The 14,024-nt window shown below is 47.8% G+C and overlaps 5 protein-coding genes and 2 non-coding genes across 8 annotated transcripts; 3 read left to right on the top strand and 4 right to left on the bottom strand.

Moving 5' to 3' along the window:
- The first annotated feature begins 118 nt into the window (after nucleotides 1-118).
- FOIG_14718 (uncharacterized protein) lies at nucleotides 119-2,901 on the top strand. Its single transcript, XM_031215998.1, has 4 exons — nucleotides 119-706; nucleotides 757-849; nucleotides 903-1,329; nucleotides 1,385-2,901. The coding sequence occupies exons 1-4, from the start codon at nucleotides 659-661 to the stop codon at nucleotides 2,299-2,301; spliced, it is 1,485 nt and encodes a 494-aa protein (XP_031054374.1). The 5' UTR covers nucleotides 119-658; the 3' UTR covers nucleotides 2,302-2,901.
- Nucleotides 2,795-5,493, bottom strand: FOIG_14717 (uncharacterized protein). The gene is made up of 2 exons (XM_031215997.1): nucleotides 5,117-5,493; nucleotides 2,795-4,557 (listed from the first exon to the last, which is right to left on the bottom strand). Exons 1-2 carry the CDS (start codon nucleotides 5,241-5,243, stop codon nucleotides 2,870-2,872), a joined length of 1,815 nt encoding a protein of 604 aa, XP_031054373.1. The 5' UTR covers nucleotides 5,244-5,493; the 3' UTR covers nucleotides 2,795-2,869.
- Nucleotides 5,494-8,463: 2,970 nt separating this feature from the next.
- Nucleotides 8,464-8,862, bottom strand: FOIG_14716 (uncharacterized protein; the record flags this gene model as incomplete). Its single annotated transcript, XM_031215996.1, has 1 exon — nucleotides 8,464-8,862. One exon carries the CDS (start codon nucleotides 8,860-8,862, stop codon nucleotides 8,464-8,466), a length of 399 nt encoding a protein of 132 aa, XP_031054372.1.
- A 517-nt stretch (nucleotides 8,863-9,379) lies between these two features.
- Nucleotides 9,380-9,497, top strand: FOIG_14715. Its single transcript, XR_004093465.1, has one exon. It is a non-coding gene; the product is annotated as a 5S ribosomal RNA (ribosomal RNA).
- Nucleotides 9,498-10,014: 517 nt separating this feature from the next.
- On the bottom strand, nucleotides 10,015-10,104 carry FOIG_14714. Its single transcript has one exon. It is a non-coding gene; the product is annotated as a tRNA-Ala (tRNA).
- A 507-nt stretch (nucleotides 10,105-10,611) lies between these two features.
- On the top strand, nucleotides 10,612-12,587 carry FOIG_14713 (uncharacterized protein). Of its 2 annotated transcripts, XM_031215995.1 has the most exons (7): nucleotides 10,612-10,723; nucleotides 10,775-10,792; nucleotides 10,871-11,293; nucleotides 11,342-11,494; nucleotides 11,550-11,865; nucleotides 11,922-12,469; nucleotides 12,537-12,587. In XM_031215995.1, the coding sequence occupies exons 1-6, from the start codon at nucleotides 10,667-10,669 to the stop codon at nucleotides 12,434-12,436; spliced, it is 1,482 nt and encodes a 493-aa protein (XP_031054371.1). In that variant the 5' UTR covers nucleotides 10,612-10,666; the 3' UTR covers nucleotides 12,437-12,469; nucleotides 12,537-12,587. The 2 variants fall into 2 exon arrangements, with proteins under 2 accessions (XP_031054371.1, XP_031054370.1); XM_031215994.1 differs by having other exon boundaries at nucleotides 11,922-12,587.
- FOIG_14712 (uncharacterized protein) lies at nucleotides 12,513-13,481 on the bottom strand (the record flags this gene model as incomplete). Its single annotated transcript, XM_031215993.1, has 2 exons — nucleotides 12,513-13,146; nucleotides 13,195-13,481. The coding sequence occupies 2 exons, from the start codon at nucleotides 13,479-13,481 to the stop codon at nucleotides 12,513-12,515; spliced, it is 921 nt and encodes a 306-aa protein (XP_031054369.1).
- Nucleotides 13,482-14,024: the final 543 nt, after the last annotated feature.

Raw genomic sequence — 14,024 nt, 5'->3', positions numbered from 1 at the left:
ATGAAGTCGACCCCGCAGCTATGAGGCGACTGTGTTGCTTGTTCTGGGTGATGAGAGAGGATATTAGAGGGCGAATGGTTGCCACTCGTTTGATGGCGAGGGATGACTGGCGGCGGCATGTGATGTGATGGACGGACAAAATAGTGTTATAGCCTGTATTTCGTGTTGATACGCAGGATGTTGACGTCGAATCGGCATTCACTAGCCTTATTATGTGCCAAGAGCCTTAAGCTTGAACTGCCGGACTCTCATAAATCTTCACCGATCCCTTTACCGCACTATGCAATGACTCAGTCCAACGTACATGTTCCTCTTTTCGTTGGGGCACAATGGAGTCACGGTTCTAGGTCATATCAGAATCCTTAAGCTTGGTAATGACTACAGCCATTCCTTGATCATTCCTTGATGGCCACTCTTGGGTTGCAAACGCATCACTGATCGTTACACAAAGGCCGTTGGTGGAACCTGGTCACGCCGCATAATGCAAGTTTGCACCCTATATGCACTAATAGTCACACACGATGATCGCCTTCAACAGGAAATATGAACGCCACAATTCTGAGGCTGTAGGAAGCATATATGGCGGACGAGACTCTCTTTACGACACCGGTAGACCACCTTCAATCTCATCTAGCCAAGCAATTCTAAGCCAACCGTCATGCTGAACCTCTCAGTTTCTCAAGGGCTTATGCTCTCCGGTGCAACTGTATGTACATTCCATCATCTGCCTAGCACTTACTCGCGTTAATATTGCAGTTTGCATCGTGGATCATCGGCGTTATCATCTACAGGTTGTACTTCCATCCTCTCGCAAAATTCCCAGGACCCAAAATAGCTGCATGTAGTGAGGTAAAGTCCTCCTTGCCACCCCCCATTCCCTTCATAACTAAGGCCTTGAACAGTTTTGGTTTCTGCGCAGTTGGGCCAGTGGGTACTATGTTCATAATATTGGCGACCTGCACCGCAAGTACGGCGATGTTGTCCGAACTGCCTCCAACGAACTCAGCTTCAGGTCTCCAGTCGCACTCAGGGACATTTATAATCATGTCTCCAAAGACAGACCTACGTTTCTGAAGAGTGACACCTTATACACTGTTGATCCGTCTGTCACGCGCCCTGATATTGTGTTCACTAGAGATCCACGAGATCATCGGCTGCAGCGGAGATCTCTCGCTCATGCATTCAGTGCAAAGGCCTTGAGGGATAATGAAGAGTCTGTACAGTTTCACGTCAAGTTACTCCTAGAACGGCTCGGGCAAAATGCAGGACCTGGGACTGGAGGAGCCAACATGTCAGAGGTCTTCAACTGGTTGACCTTCGACGTTATCGGTAAGTAGTCTCCTCAGCACCCATCATCACCAATAAGACTGACCAGAATCCCAAGGCGATCTGACGTTTGGCGAATCATTTGACTCGCTGAACCAATGGAGACCTAGCGAATGGGTAACTTGGCTTCTTGGATTCATCTCTTCGCTCACTTTTCTCCCCTTCATCAACCGCTTCAAGATCCCAATGACACTAGTCGTGTCTGTGATGCCAAGCTATCTCAAAGAAAAGATCGACATCCATACAACTGAGAAGATCAAGAAGCGAATCGGAATGGGAAACTCCCGCGACCGTGAAGATTTCTTTGCTTATATCCTCAGGAAGGAAAGTGACAACCTGGATCTTGTTCATTTGCGTGAGCAAGCCAAGGTTCTCATGATCGCGGGGTCTGAGACGACAGCAAACCTACTTGCTGCTACAACTTATTATCTGCTGAAGAACCCTGACAAGTTGGCCAACCTTCAGGCTGAAGTGCGCTCGGCATTTTCGGCACGAGACGAGATCACGGGCGATGCAGTAGCTCATCTTCCATACTTGAACGGCGTCATCGAAGAAGGTCTTCGTATCTTCCCTCCAGTCCCATTTGGTCCCCCGCGTGTCTGCACAGGGGCCACTATCGACGGACACCACGTCCCTAAAGGCGTCGTTGTATCTGTCGATGGATTTGCAACGACGCATGATGAGCGCAACTTCATTAGACCAGATGAGTTTCTACCAGAACGATGGATCGGTGAGGGTTTTGGAGATCGGAAAGAGGCTAGTAAACCCTTTTCGCTTGGCCCTCGAGGTTGTCTGGGTATCAATCTTGCGTACATGGAGGCGAGGGTGACAATGGCCTCGCTTGTTTGGAAGTACGATTGGGAGTTTGTCAATCAGGATCTCGATTGGCTCGCGGATGTCAGGTTGCATCTCCTCTGGGAGAAGCCGAAGCTCATGGTTCGCTACCATCCACGAGACGAAGTCGCGACTACTTGAGAGGAGATTTTCATACACCATATGAACGGAACATCCAATAAGAAGGGATATTTAATGCCTTTGGGGATTGCATACGTCACGATTTCTGCTCACTCCTTCAAGACTTTGGGCAGCGACGCGGAAGAATGAACACCTTGAGTCGGTTATGTACCAGAAAGATCTTCATTTATGTATATTCATAACTCTAATGCAATTCAGAATAGGTTGTTAATTTGAACGGTCAGGCTGAAACACTCCAATGCTAAATTAGGTTTGTCTGCCATTCTTTGTGGCGCGCTACCTCAGCTGATTGGCGATTATACGAACTTCGGACCACGGAACGGAAATTCCTTATCGTCAGAGGCGTTTTTAGACTTGGCCGCCCTGTCAGGGGGTTAGCGCCTCAATCGTTGTCGAAGATTGCTGATCTATTACTGAGGCAATATGGTTTCTATCATGATGTCAAGGCTTGAGGCCTCAATTCCCCCTCATCTTGAGCACATACTGTTCACGCTTAGAGATGAGAAAAAGATGTATGATCGTATTACAATAACTTAATTATGCAAAAATGGTATCAGAACTCGCTAGTCTATGAAAGCACAGCCTTGTCGGCCTTGAGTCTCGCAATCACTGTGGACATATCCACGTCTTGGATGTTCACGCCCTGGTCGATAGCAAGGCACGCCGCAGTAGCAGCACCCTGGCCCATGACCATATATGTGGGCTCCATGCGGATAGCTGAGTAAGCGATGTGAGTAGCGCTCATTGTAACGGGGTTGAGGAAGTTTGTCGCATCGCTGGGCTTGGGGAGAAGAGCCTGAAGAGGAATGTTGAAGGGGCCGGGAGTAGCGATGTGGACTTTGCCCTCGTCGCGGATCTCTCCATTGTAAACGATTCGCTCGACTTGGTGAACATCGAGAGAGTACGCACCCATACCGATGCTGTGGTTTGGTCGGGATGGGGGAGTCTGAATGTCGCTTTGGCGCATGGTGTAGACACCGTTCATGCGACGTCCCTCTCGGATGTAGATCTCATAAGGCCAGTTGCCATTCTTGGTGTACTCATCCTTGGCGTATCCCCATTCATTGACTCTATCACGCAGAGACTTGGGAATACGGGGATGGTTGGCCATAGCCCAGAAGAAACCCTGAGTGTAAGACTTGTGTGTAAGGTAGATCTGTCTACGCTTGTCATAAGACCAGAGAGCGTAGTTGCCATCATCATCGTAGTTAGCGCCAATCATATCGGTGCTGACTTGGCTCTGAGCATTAGAGTCAGTCTTGATGTTGGGCATGAGCTGTGATGTGAAAGGAGTTCCAGTGTATCCAGATTCGTAGTAACGAAAGAGGAGCTCATAACGAGACTCGACGTAGTCGGCGGGCTTGGTGAAGGGGATCCTGTTGTTGGTCTGCTTGGTGAGAGTCATGCGGAAGTTGTAAGATTGAAGACGATAGTCATCGCCCCTACCCTTGAGGGAAACGGCATCCTTGACAACTCGGCCAACACCCTCGATGAGGCCACTGCTTGAATCGCCCTTCTTCTTCCAGGGGTCAACCTTTGAGAGTTGATCAGAGCCGCCGGGTCGGAAACCAGCGGCATCTTCGTTGTAGTCACTGATGCTCTCACGTCCAGTGCTGTATGAGATACCAGCGGCCTCCATGAGGTCACCCTCGTAGCTAGCGTCGATGAACATCTTGCCCTGGAAGACACTTCCCTTGGTAGTTCTGAAAGAGGTGATTTGACCATTCTTCTTGGTCACACCGCTGCTGGATCGATCAATGGGCTGGTTGCGGAAGATAGGAATCTTTCCATCCTTCATCCACTTCTCAAGAATGGACTCAGCAACCTTGGGTTCGAAGGTCCACTGAACCTTCTTGCTCTCATCAATAGCAGGACCGGGCTGAGCTCCAATCTTTCGTCCAATATATCCCGAGCGCGTCTCCTGTGTCCATGCGGTACTCTTCTGGTAATAGGTATAGACCTTGCCGTAAAACTCCCTGGCAATGCCACCGATAGAGCTTCCCTTCTTGGAGTCTGTCCATCCAAGACCAGATGATGTCAGACCACCCAGCGTGTTACCGGGGAAGACGATAGCAACACTCTTCTTCATGCGCTTGGTCTGCACAGCAGCTGCTATCGCAGCGACTGTGTTGCCGTAGATGACGACATCATACTGGACATCTGCTCTTTCGGATGGGGCAGCTGAAGCAGTTGTCATGAGGTACGACACCATCAAAATGGTGAAGATGAAAATGAGGAGACGATTCCTCAGTAGAGCTGCCATTTTGGTTAACAAGCGCATATGTCCTTGCAGCTTGAAGGTGAAGAAGAGAGTGAGGAGGTAAAGGAGGGAAAAGAAAATAAGGTATTAAGGTAAAATGAGTGGCGTGGAAGTTTGATGGCCGAACAGGACGCCCACGACCAAACAAGGGAAGGATTCAGACGACAATGGCTTTATGAGCGATCGCAGTGACATGCGGTAGCGGGCCAGGGGGTTGAGTAGTCTAATCTTGAGCACAGAATAAGGTAGCGGCATCTCGTATTTCTAGGAAAATAAAAGAGGCCAATTTGGGGACCAACAGATTTAACCTCCGGGGTCTAGACCACAAGAGTCTGTTGGTCACATTCTAACCAAGACTGCTCTCGCCGTATTACGGCATGCCAAAGGAACAAAAAGAAAAGGCTAGACCGTAGGAAAAGGCATATCATGCGGTGTGAGCGTGGAACTGGATACCAAGGGAGAATTGGGCTGTGCAGTTGTAAATCTTGGCCCCCTTACTTCCAGACTATTGGCAACACTATCGACACTGGACAAAAAAAAGACACTCAAACTTACAGTGGCCGAGGAGCTTGAATGGGTGCGCCCAGACGGGCGAGGGTCTATGTGTCTGCGCTTCTAAATCGAGGTCATACCTTGTAAATTGCCATTCACGCAACCTCCGTATAAACGACCGAACAGGCATTGTGTGGCTGCCGACCAAGATGGGAAAAGGCCAGGCACCTTCGAGACTCCCAAAGCCAAGACGGTCGGTTAATTGCTTGGTGAGCAAGAGGGAGAGAAAAGCGTGTTGAAGATTATCGGCCCTTGTTAGAAATGGGGTAAGTTATGAACCCTTGATTAGCGTCATGGTTCAGGGGTCATTATGCAGAGAAGAGGGGGGGAACGGGTTCCGGACTTTCAACTGTTGCGTAGCGCTATTTATTCTGAGATTTTAGTGCACCCAGCGTGCTACGGTTCCGGCTAAGGTGCCGTTTTGGTGCTGCTGGATCTGAACTCTGATGCGATTTTACAAGGGGCATTCCTGGTACGTACCTCGAAAACCTCGTAAAACTCGATGGCCTCATTTTACTTGCATCGTGACTGTAAACAAGGGAGATTCATGAATTATCATTTAATCAACGGCATCTCCGTTCATTATTTTCCTCTCTAATGACGAGCTAGAACTGTTGGCTCTGGACGGATCATCATTCAATAGTCTCGCTTTCTCACCAGTCACCTTGGAGGCTATCGTATCACTAATGTACCTACATTGTCGATCGCTTACCTACAGCAACAGGCCCAGCAACTTCATGATCTCATCTTCGACAATCTCGACCTTGACCTTGACTTGGCCCTGAAAGCTTTGGTCAGCTCACAGACCCTCCTCTTCTATCACGGCAGCCTCGGCATCTGAATGTCACCCAGCTGGGATTGCCACTGTTGAATCGATAGCCTACAGGTTGACCAATTGCAGGGCGCTTATCACCAAATAGCGCTCTTTTTGGCGCAGCTGGGTGTGGTTCAGGCTAACGTAATAGAGGCCGACCGTCGCGCACCCGCTCAATGTCATATCATCGCTCGCTAAGCGGCTGCCCTTGCCGTAACGCCACGTTTTGGTCGCTCGAATTACAAAATCTCGATGAAATGAGCTTGCGGTTTTCAGTTGTGTATGTGTCGATCAACGCTGTAAACGTTGATCACAACGTTGTCCTGTTTTAAACTTTTTGCCTATTGACTTTGTCTATTGACACCGACTCTTCTTGGCAATTGTTCAGCCGCAGCAGTCTTGCACAAGACCGCACAAGGCTAGCTGTACTCTTTATTGTCTGCATTGTTCGAGGCCAGTCTTTTGTGCTGGCTTATCAAATAGCCTGATTTCACGCCCCCTGATAGGTCAATGCCCTTTTTGACGTGTACGAACTTGGGTGGCCAATTGCAGGACCCATCACACTTTTACCAGGATTTAGAGCTTGCATTGGTTCCATTCTAAATCCGGCCAAGACCGCCATGGTGCTTTTGCTCCTGGGAATCTGCACCTGCAAGGCACAGTCTTCAGGGTCGAGATTCCTGGCCGAAAGTGATCGGGGACTCGGTCTAACTATCCTGCGGGTACGGATAAGCTCTACAGGGCCGGCGGACAATAAACCTTCAGATACGAGTTTGCGTCTTGGCAGTGTAAGCTTAAACATGCTCACCACTTAAACTTGCAGGACGAGGTCACCTGCTTTACCACGTCATGCTTAGTTTGTGTGATAAGAACAAGGGAATTGTTTGGTGCCTGTTGCGTAGCATTTTAGGCAGACAGTCCCTTTGTGCATGTTGAGATAAGGTACAAGCGAACTGGCCGAAGCGAATCTGCCAAGAATGATACATCATCAGATGGATTCACAGCCCTACACTCCCCAATATTCGGCTGTTTCCTGTTTCAGTAACATACGCCAGTCCCTTCTACTGTAACCGGATGATTGCTGCACTGCCATCACCTGTTCCCGAAAGTCAGCACGGCTCAATTCTCCAAAACACGCCCTGTTGCAACCACGTCGGTGTCTAAGACGTGGCTGTGTAGTGAAACAACCTCATATCCGAATTTCCAATGACGATTGGGTTAATCACCTTCGTATATGCATCTGAACGGGTGGCTGAATAAGGTTAAAAATGTTACGCTAGCGGTCTCAGTTCGTAATGGGATATCCTGTTCGCTTGAGCAACCACCACGTAAGGCAGTAAGACTCAAATTACAACCATGAAATCAGCCTGTTCGTGGATTCTCAGTAATATCTGGTTTAAGCAGACGTCAGATTATGTCTTTCTCGACGATTTTGCTCGTGAATTCTCGGACATTTGAGAGAACTTTTGCTTTCATATGACTTCATGCATCCCGCTTCATGAGTTTGATGTATCAGCGTTTTCAGCCTGATCTGACAACAATATATGAATGCAAAGAAACTATGTTATGAACTTTTCAACTAGAGTAATGCCCGTTAAAAGTATTACCATCCAACCAAGGAAGAAATGATAGTTACCATTACAATAGACCAGATCATACTGGTGCGCTCCTGCCCAGTAATTTCTTAACAATAATCTAGCTAGCGATAGCTCCATGGGAGAATTTAGTCCATACACTGGTCTTTATCTTAATTCGGGATACTATTACCTGGAGTCCAACTCAGGGCTATAACTACGCATATTCATAAATCCTCAAAGTTGCATCAACAACCAAAGCTCATAATTTACCTCATATTTTTTTTTTTATCCTTATTAACATTCTTTTATTTTAAGTTCAATGTTTCATCAAATGTACCGATCGTAGAAAGCCCACTTCCTTCCTCGACTGCACTCTGTGTCTTATTTATCATCTCGCCGACAGTCGCTTCAGACTATTAAAGCCCTAACTCTTTAATCGAATCTCAACAAGGAAAACTAGAAAGAGAAAACGCCGATGAATAGACTAGAAAATCATCTATAACTGTAAGCCATCGGTGAGTACCACAACATCCTTGAAATTAGGCCAATACGCGGTCCCTGGTGGCAACTGCGTAATGAAATGGATCTGACCACCAGGTCGCATAAGGCCCTTGAAGAGGTAAAGATAGTTGAGGGTTTGAACACCTAAGTTAGATATGAATGTAGACTTATCCTCGAGATAACAAAGCCAAGATTCCTCTCCTTCTTCCCCATTTGGAGTCTCGAAATCATATCTTGCCAGGCATGGGACACCTAGGAGTATCAGCGTCTTCAGATTTAGGTGACACGCCATCTCCCTGGTGCGCAGCCCCAGTAGGACTGAATTGCCCTTATCTACGGTCCCAGTCATATCAAGACAAAGTGTTTCGAGATTCGTGAGTAATTCCCACTTTGGGCACAACGCAGAGCCCATGATATTAAGTCGATAGCCTCTTAGCCATTTGCTCCATTTGTTTTCGTCAGTTGCGGTTACAAGACCACTTTTGAGCTTTTTGAGGATGCCCGATAGATCCCTCGGGGTGAAGCTTTTGCCTCGTATCATAAGATGTTTGATCTTCTCGAGGGTCAAATGGGAGAGCGGGTGTATCTGATGCTTGGATCACTCCCGCGACGCAGCGATGCTGCATCGGAAGTACCTCGAACTTTCCACGAGTAAATGTGCCATCCTCCTTCCTATCACTACGGGGGTAAATGACTGTGGTATGTTCCTGAAAACCGTCGCACAGCAGATGGCCTTTCGAAAGATGGTTTACTAGGCATATAGAGGCCTCTTCAGACTCCTCGATAATACGAAGAGTGAGCTCCGGTGGGAGAAAGGGGAGGCTGCGACGTGGATGATCACCTGTGGATTGAGACATGATGAATATCTGGATAGGCTGTTGTTGCTAGTCCGGTGGCGGAAATCTCAGCACTGAAGGGTTTTGTTAGAGTAGAAATGCTCTGGTATGCAGTGGAATACTGATGGATTGATCCGGTGTCAGAAGGCTGCTGAGTAGTCTGGCGGAGAAAGACAGAATCCCAATAGTTGGAGGGCAAAAGACTATACTTATATGGGTGAATCGCAAGTGACTGGCAGGATATCGTTTGCTACTTTACACGGGATACACAGCGTTCTTATGTTCAATAACATTGGCGTTCATGACACTGCCGAACAAAGTTTGCCCATGGTATTGCCACTGCCTTCACTATCAGCCGTCACAGCTACTCTGTCAACTGATTTTTCGTCAAGGTTGCGAATCTCTCGTCGCCACTGGAAAACAGAGCGTTAGTGTCTGATTGAACGCTTGTTTGGCTTGATAAGCCCGATGGACCAATGTCGTGACTGAGTGTACGTTAAGATAAACATAAGCCCAACAAAGACACCTGCCAGCACATACGACCATACCCACTGTTGAGAATTCGGGATCCCGTCCGCTCTCCCATAGACAAGCCAGTGAGGGGCGGACTAGTAGTTGGGTCGGTGATGACCAGCGAATACCCGCTGTTGTATGTTTTTTGTTTTTTGCGAAAAGATTGAGCATGCATAAGATCTTGATATTTTTACTGAATTTTAAAGTCACATCAAGCACGCTAAAAGGTAAGGGAATTTGTTCAACCCCGTTGCCACTACCACTGGATGTTTAGCCCATGGCTTATAAGAAGTAAAGGAGGCAGGTTATACGGTTTAACCGGTCAACAATAGTGATTTCTTAATACATTCTGAGCCAGACAAGTCTTATTGGCGTGTCTGTAGAGACATGAAATCTTATTGAATTCCCGTCGAGCATATAATAGTGTGCATTGATATGTCACTATTCATTGCTTACGATCAGTTCAGTGTCCAACGAGAGGTCCCATACAGCACCAGGTACAGAGAATCCGGACCTTTGACATGTGAACTTATTTAAGCAGAACCTCGAGCTATTTTTCACCACCGTGGTTCGTGGGGATTCTTAGTTGGACGTCAGTGCGAGATGTCAAAAAGTGCAAAAAACAAGGTATAAATAATGGCGGAATTAAACCGCCTGCAATGGACGAACAGGGAATCGAACCCTGGACCACTCCCAGATTATTCGGATGAATTATGCTAAGGGAGTATTATACCACTAAACCATTCGCCCGAAGGATATCATGTCAAGCTGTTATTAAGGCAAAACAAGGAAGCGCAGACAGATAATTGACAACCTCTCTCAACCGAACAGTGGCTGCATCCAAGCCAGCGATCATCTTGAGCTGTAAACAGTTGAGACTATGGTAATGACCCTTGGCTAGGTAGGCACTAAACATTTTACACGTAGATGACCTCAATCCAAGATGTCTTAATCGAGGTCGCCACTAGAAGTTGTGAGATCTTAAGTATCGAGCAAACGGCCAAAGACACATTGGTCTTGGTGGCCAGCGATAGTTTGCTGTATGTATCAAAAAGTCAAAAAACAGCTCAACGTCTCTGCAACCTCATCCCATATTCACTTTCATGCTTGCAGCTGCGATTGTCAATAGATAAGAGTCCAAAATGAGTAGGTGGAGATTGCTGAGGGAGCCACGTGATTCTTAGGCAACAGTAGCTACTCTAAGGTGCTGCTTACATCCGCTGTTTTGTCAGCAACCGGTTTGTAATACCTACCGTATTCACAACTTCTGATTCACAAATTTCCTCAATTTTTCTAGACTGCTGCTCTTGACATGGTTAATTATGGCGTCTCTCGCGCGTGCGAGACATGCAAAAAGCGGCGTAAAAAGGTGCCGTGATCTGATCTTCATCAAGGCAAGCTTGCTAATCGTTCGCGACAGTGCGATGAGACTCGTCCAGTGAGTACCAAACAGGCATAGCCTGTAACCCTGCAGCATTAACGCCGGATTTAACAGGACTGCCTTCGCTGTGTAAAGTCTCGCAGGCGATGTCCTGGCTATAAAGACAACACCTCACTGTTATTTCGACACTATCAGCCTTCAACACCGCCGTTAGAGCGATGGCATCCCAGCACTGACTTCATTCTTGAGGCTACTGCACTCGATATCTTTCTTGATAATCTAGTGGTTCAATCTCGCGATCGAAGTCACTCACGTGGTTTTCTCGATGGGATGCATTATCTCTTTGCTACCTCTGCTCCAACGTCGACTTTGATGAGAGCTGCCAGAATTGTTGTTCTTTCATCACTCGCAAACCGCTATAGGCGAGACTCGCTGATGAGTTTAGTTCGAAGACAGTATGGACAGGTCTTAGTTGATTACACCACAGATTTGTCACAGCAAACTGCGAGTCCATCTGTAGAGCACTTCTTCACCGCAGTACTATTGGGTTTATACGAGGTTAGTTTTTTACCAGCCGTGGGATGACTTTTCGTTGACTAGTATTAGCTTGTAGCAAGTGACAATGCCTCTCCGACCAAGCATCTAATTCATGTTCGGGGGCTCGCGTCCATCCTCTCAGAAGGCATTACATGTTCGGCACCAGAATCGAAAGTGAGCGTCTATTCTCCCGGAATGCGTCTCGTCACAAAAGGCATCATGGTACGTATCTCATGCTCTATCAAGGACAAGCACATGCTTACATCGACATCCTCAGACTCATCAAACAGGCACTGGTATTCTGTGCCCTCCTCTTGATGATACCTATCGTCGATCTCTAGATGACATTATCATCAAGATGTCACCTCTGACAAGTCGAGCGGAGAAGCTACTCACCGATCCCTTTCCTCCCGTGTTGGAGCTTTTGGAGCTGCAACAAGACTTGTTGGCGATTGATGATGAGATTACGTACTGGGCCTATGACCGGCCCCCTAGCTGGAATCCAGAAGTGGTCGGTGAAGTCTGGAAAGATCCGGCAACATCAGAAGAGGCCACTTTCTATTGTGCCGGCCCAGTTGAGAAGTACTTCGATAGTAAGCTAAAACTCCCACCACGTTTATGTGAGTTTGAAGCTAAATTTGCTCAACAGTATACGTCGCAACTGCATGGAACTCATGGCGTTCAATACACGCCCTCTATCTTGACCACCTCGTACATATTGCTAATTCCCTTGGACAGTATGAGCTTGTTCCTCTATATAAAGAACGAATTGATGACCTGGCTGCGGGGATCAAGGCATCCATTCCGTTCCATCTGTCTCACGACATTGAGACCTACATCCAGCAAGCAAATGCCGGAACTCCCCTTGTCCAGTCAGACCGGTTGGTAGGAGGCCTATTACTTCTTCATCCTATGTATGCCCTTGCTCGGTGTACCATTGTCGATGACGCAACCAGAAAGTACATGTCCAAAACTCTGAGGTGGATCGGTGATGAGATGGGAATTCGACATGCGACCATTCTTGCGGATGGCCTTCAGCCTTATATGCAAGGACCTTCCGCGATGCAGAGCTCCAAAATGTCGTTTATTGATGCACTCGATGGGCATTTCCTGATTACCGCGAGCATGATGTTAGAGCCTCAACAGGTCCCGAGTGCCGTTTGAGATGAAGTGCCTCGGTAGTACTCTGCGGGAAAGGTCTGTTGAGCCTAGCATAAAGACCATTTTATTCGCTTATAGACTATAGAATTGATGAGAAACGCAGCATTCCTTTACTTGCAACATGATCATGCCCATCCCGATCCGTACTAAGACTGACATCCTCCCAACTACTCGCAAGCTCAAGCTGCTCCTTACACTTCTGCTCTATCAACCGTAATGCATCACTTCCAAGAATAACTCTCACCGGCTCCGGCCTTCCAGCACTGGCCCCCTCGACCTTGACGCAATCCACGATGCGCTCTGACAACTTACTGATATCACCTGGCACATTCGGGCCAATATCCGAAATGAACACGTCCATCAACTCCTCAAACCCGGGATTGTAAGCATCTATAGCAGGCTTGTACTTCCCGAATCCTTCGACTGAACCTTCACGAGGTTGACCGAGCTGAGACGGGAAACCACCAGGTTCGAAGATGATGCACCGAATGTTGAAGCGGCGTACCTCTTTGGCTAAGCATTCAACAAAGGCACCCAGAGCAGCCTTAGAAGCGGCGTAATGGCCTAAGAATGGCAACGGACCCCAACCCACGCCAGCTCCGATGAAGGCAACCGTGCCGCTTTGTAGGGCCCTGAAGTATGGCAGGATAGCTTGAGTAACATGTACCGTTCCAAAGAGGTTGACGTCGAAGACGTTACGAACAAAGTCGTCGCTGCGAGACTGTCAGTATCTGTCACCAATGCCAGGTTAGGTAACCTACTCTGCCTCCTCAATACTCTTAGGTGCTGAAATGCCAGCATTGTTCAAGAGAACATCGATGCGTCCCCAAACATCCCAGGCTCTCTTTACTTGCTCGTCGATCTCAGCTCGAGGCGCAGTAACATCAAGATCGAGAAGAAACACGTCATCAGACTGCAAATGCTTGAGCCGTTCCGTTGCCCCTCTTCCTGTCGCGATGACCTTATCACCTCTCGCGGTGAGGTTCTGCACCACTGCGGCACCGAGGCCCGAAGTAGTAGCTGTTACTAGCCAGACTAATTGAGGCATGTTGGATCGCTCTTGGAAGAAGTTTCGTACCACGCAGATAGCGATAGATGATGCTACTTATACTCAAGACTAATGAGCATCGTGACCGCTCAGCTCGCTATCGAATAACCTGTCCAGCCAAAAGTTCGCCCATCTTCGGCAGGTGCATCCATACCATTCAGCCCTGAAGCCCATAAGATGGATCTTGGTCCCGTCCGCAAGACCCCATATCGCTTGTTCATTGGGTCAGTTGCGATAATTATCAGAACAGCGCAAAGCTAGCTTGTTTTGGACAAAGCGAAATCTTTTGTTTTCGAACGCTATTATCTGACAAGCATGAGTCAAAAATAACTCAATCCGTGATTGGCGGGTTGCATGACGACATTCTCATGATTGCGACCTTTCGTGTTATAACGGCACGGCTTTTGAGACCTTGCAGATGGACCCTGCCAGCAAGAGTCTCGAACAGCGAGCATCAACACACTGTTTAAATACCTTATCAATATCTCGGATCAATGCAGAAGCCCCAAATCAGCCAATCGGCAACCTTCAGGTGACTCCATG

Source organism: Fusarium odoratissimum (genome assembly GCF_000260195.1).
Source record: "Fusarium odoratissimum NRRL 54006 unplaced genomic scaffold supercont1.43, whole genome shotgun sequence".
NCBI lineage: Eukaryota > Fungi > Ascomycota > Sordariomycetes > Hypocreales > Nectriaceae > Fusarium > Fusarium odoratissimum.
The sequence above is the reverse complement of the archived record's forward strand: the minus strand, read 5'-3'. Positions and strand labels throughout refer to the sequence as shown.

Bases quoted from the DNA above. Each gene is read 5' to 3' on its own strand.
- FOIG_14718 (XM_031215998.1), top strand. From the start codon at position 659: ATGCTGAACCTCTCAGTTTCTCAAGGGCTTATGCTCTCCGGTGCAACT. The intron at 850-902 runs GTAAAGTCCTCC...GGCCTTGAACAG, and splicing joins AAATAGCTGCATGTAGTGAG to TTTTGGTTTCTGCGCAGTTG. The intron at 1,330-1,384 runs GTAAGTAGTCTC...CAGAATCCCAAG, and splicing joins GTTGACCTTCGACGTTATCG to GCGATCTGACGTTTGGCGAA.
- FOIG_14717 (XM_031215997.1), bottom strand. From the start codon at position 5,243: ATGCCTGTTCGGTCGTTTATACGGAGGTTGCGTGAATGGCAATTTACA. The intron at 4,558-5,116 runs GTAAGTTTGAGT...CCAAAATGGCAG, and splicing joins ATTCAAGCTCCTCGGCCACT to CTCTACTGAGGAATCGTCTC.
- FOIG_14713 (XM_031215995.1), top strand. From the start codon at position 10,667: ATGGTTAATTATGGCGTCTCTCGCGCGTGCGAGACATGCAAAAAGCGG. The intron at 11,495-11,549 runs GTACGTATCTCA...CGACATCCTCAG, and splicing joins TCGTCACAAAAGGCATCATG to ACTCATCAAACAGGCACTGG. The intron at 11,866-11,921 runs GTAAGCTAAAAC...TTTGCTCAACAG, and splicing joins AGTTGAGAAGTACTTCGATA to TATACGTCGCAACTGCATGG.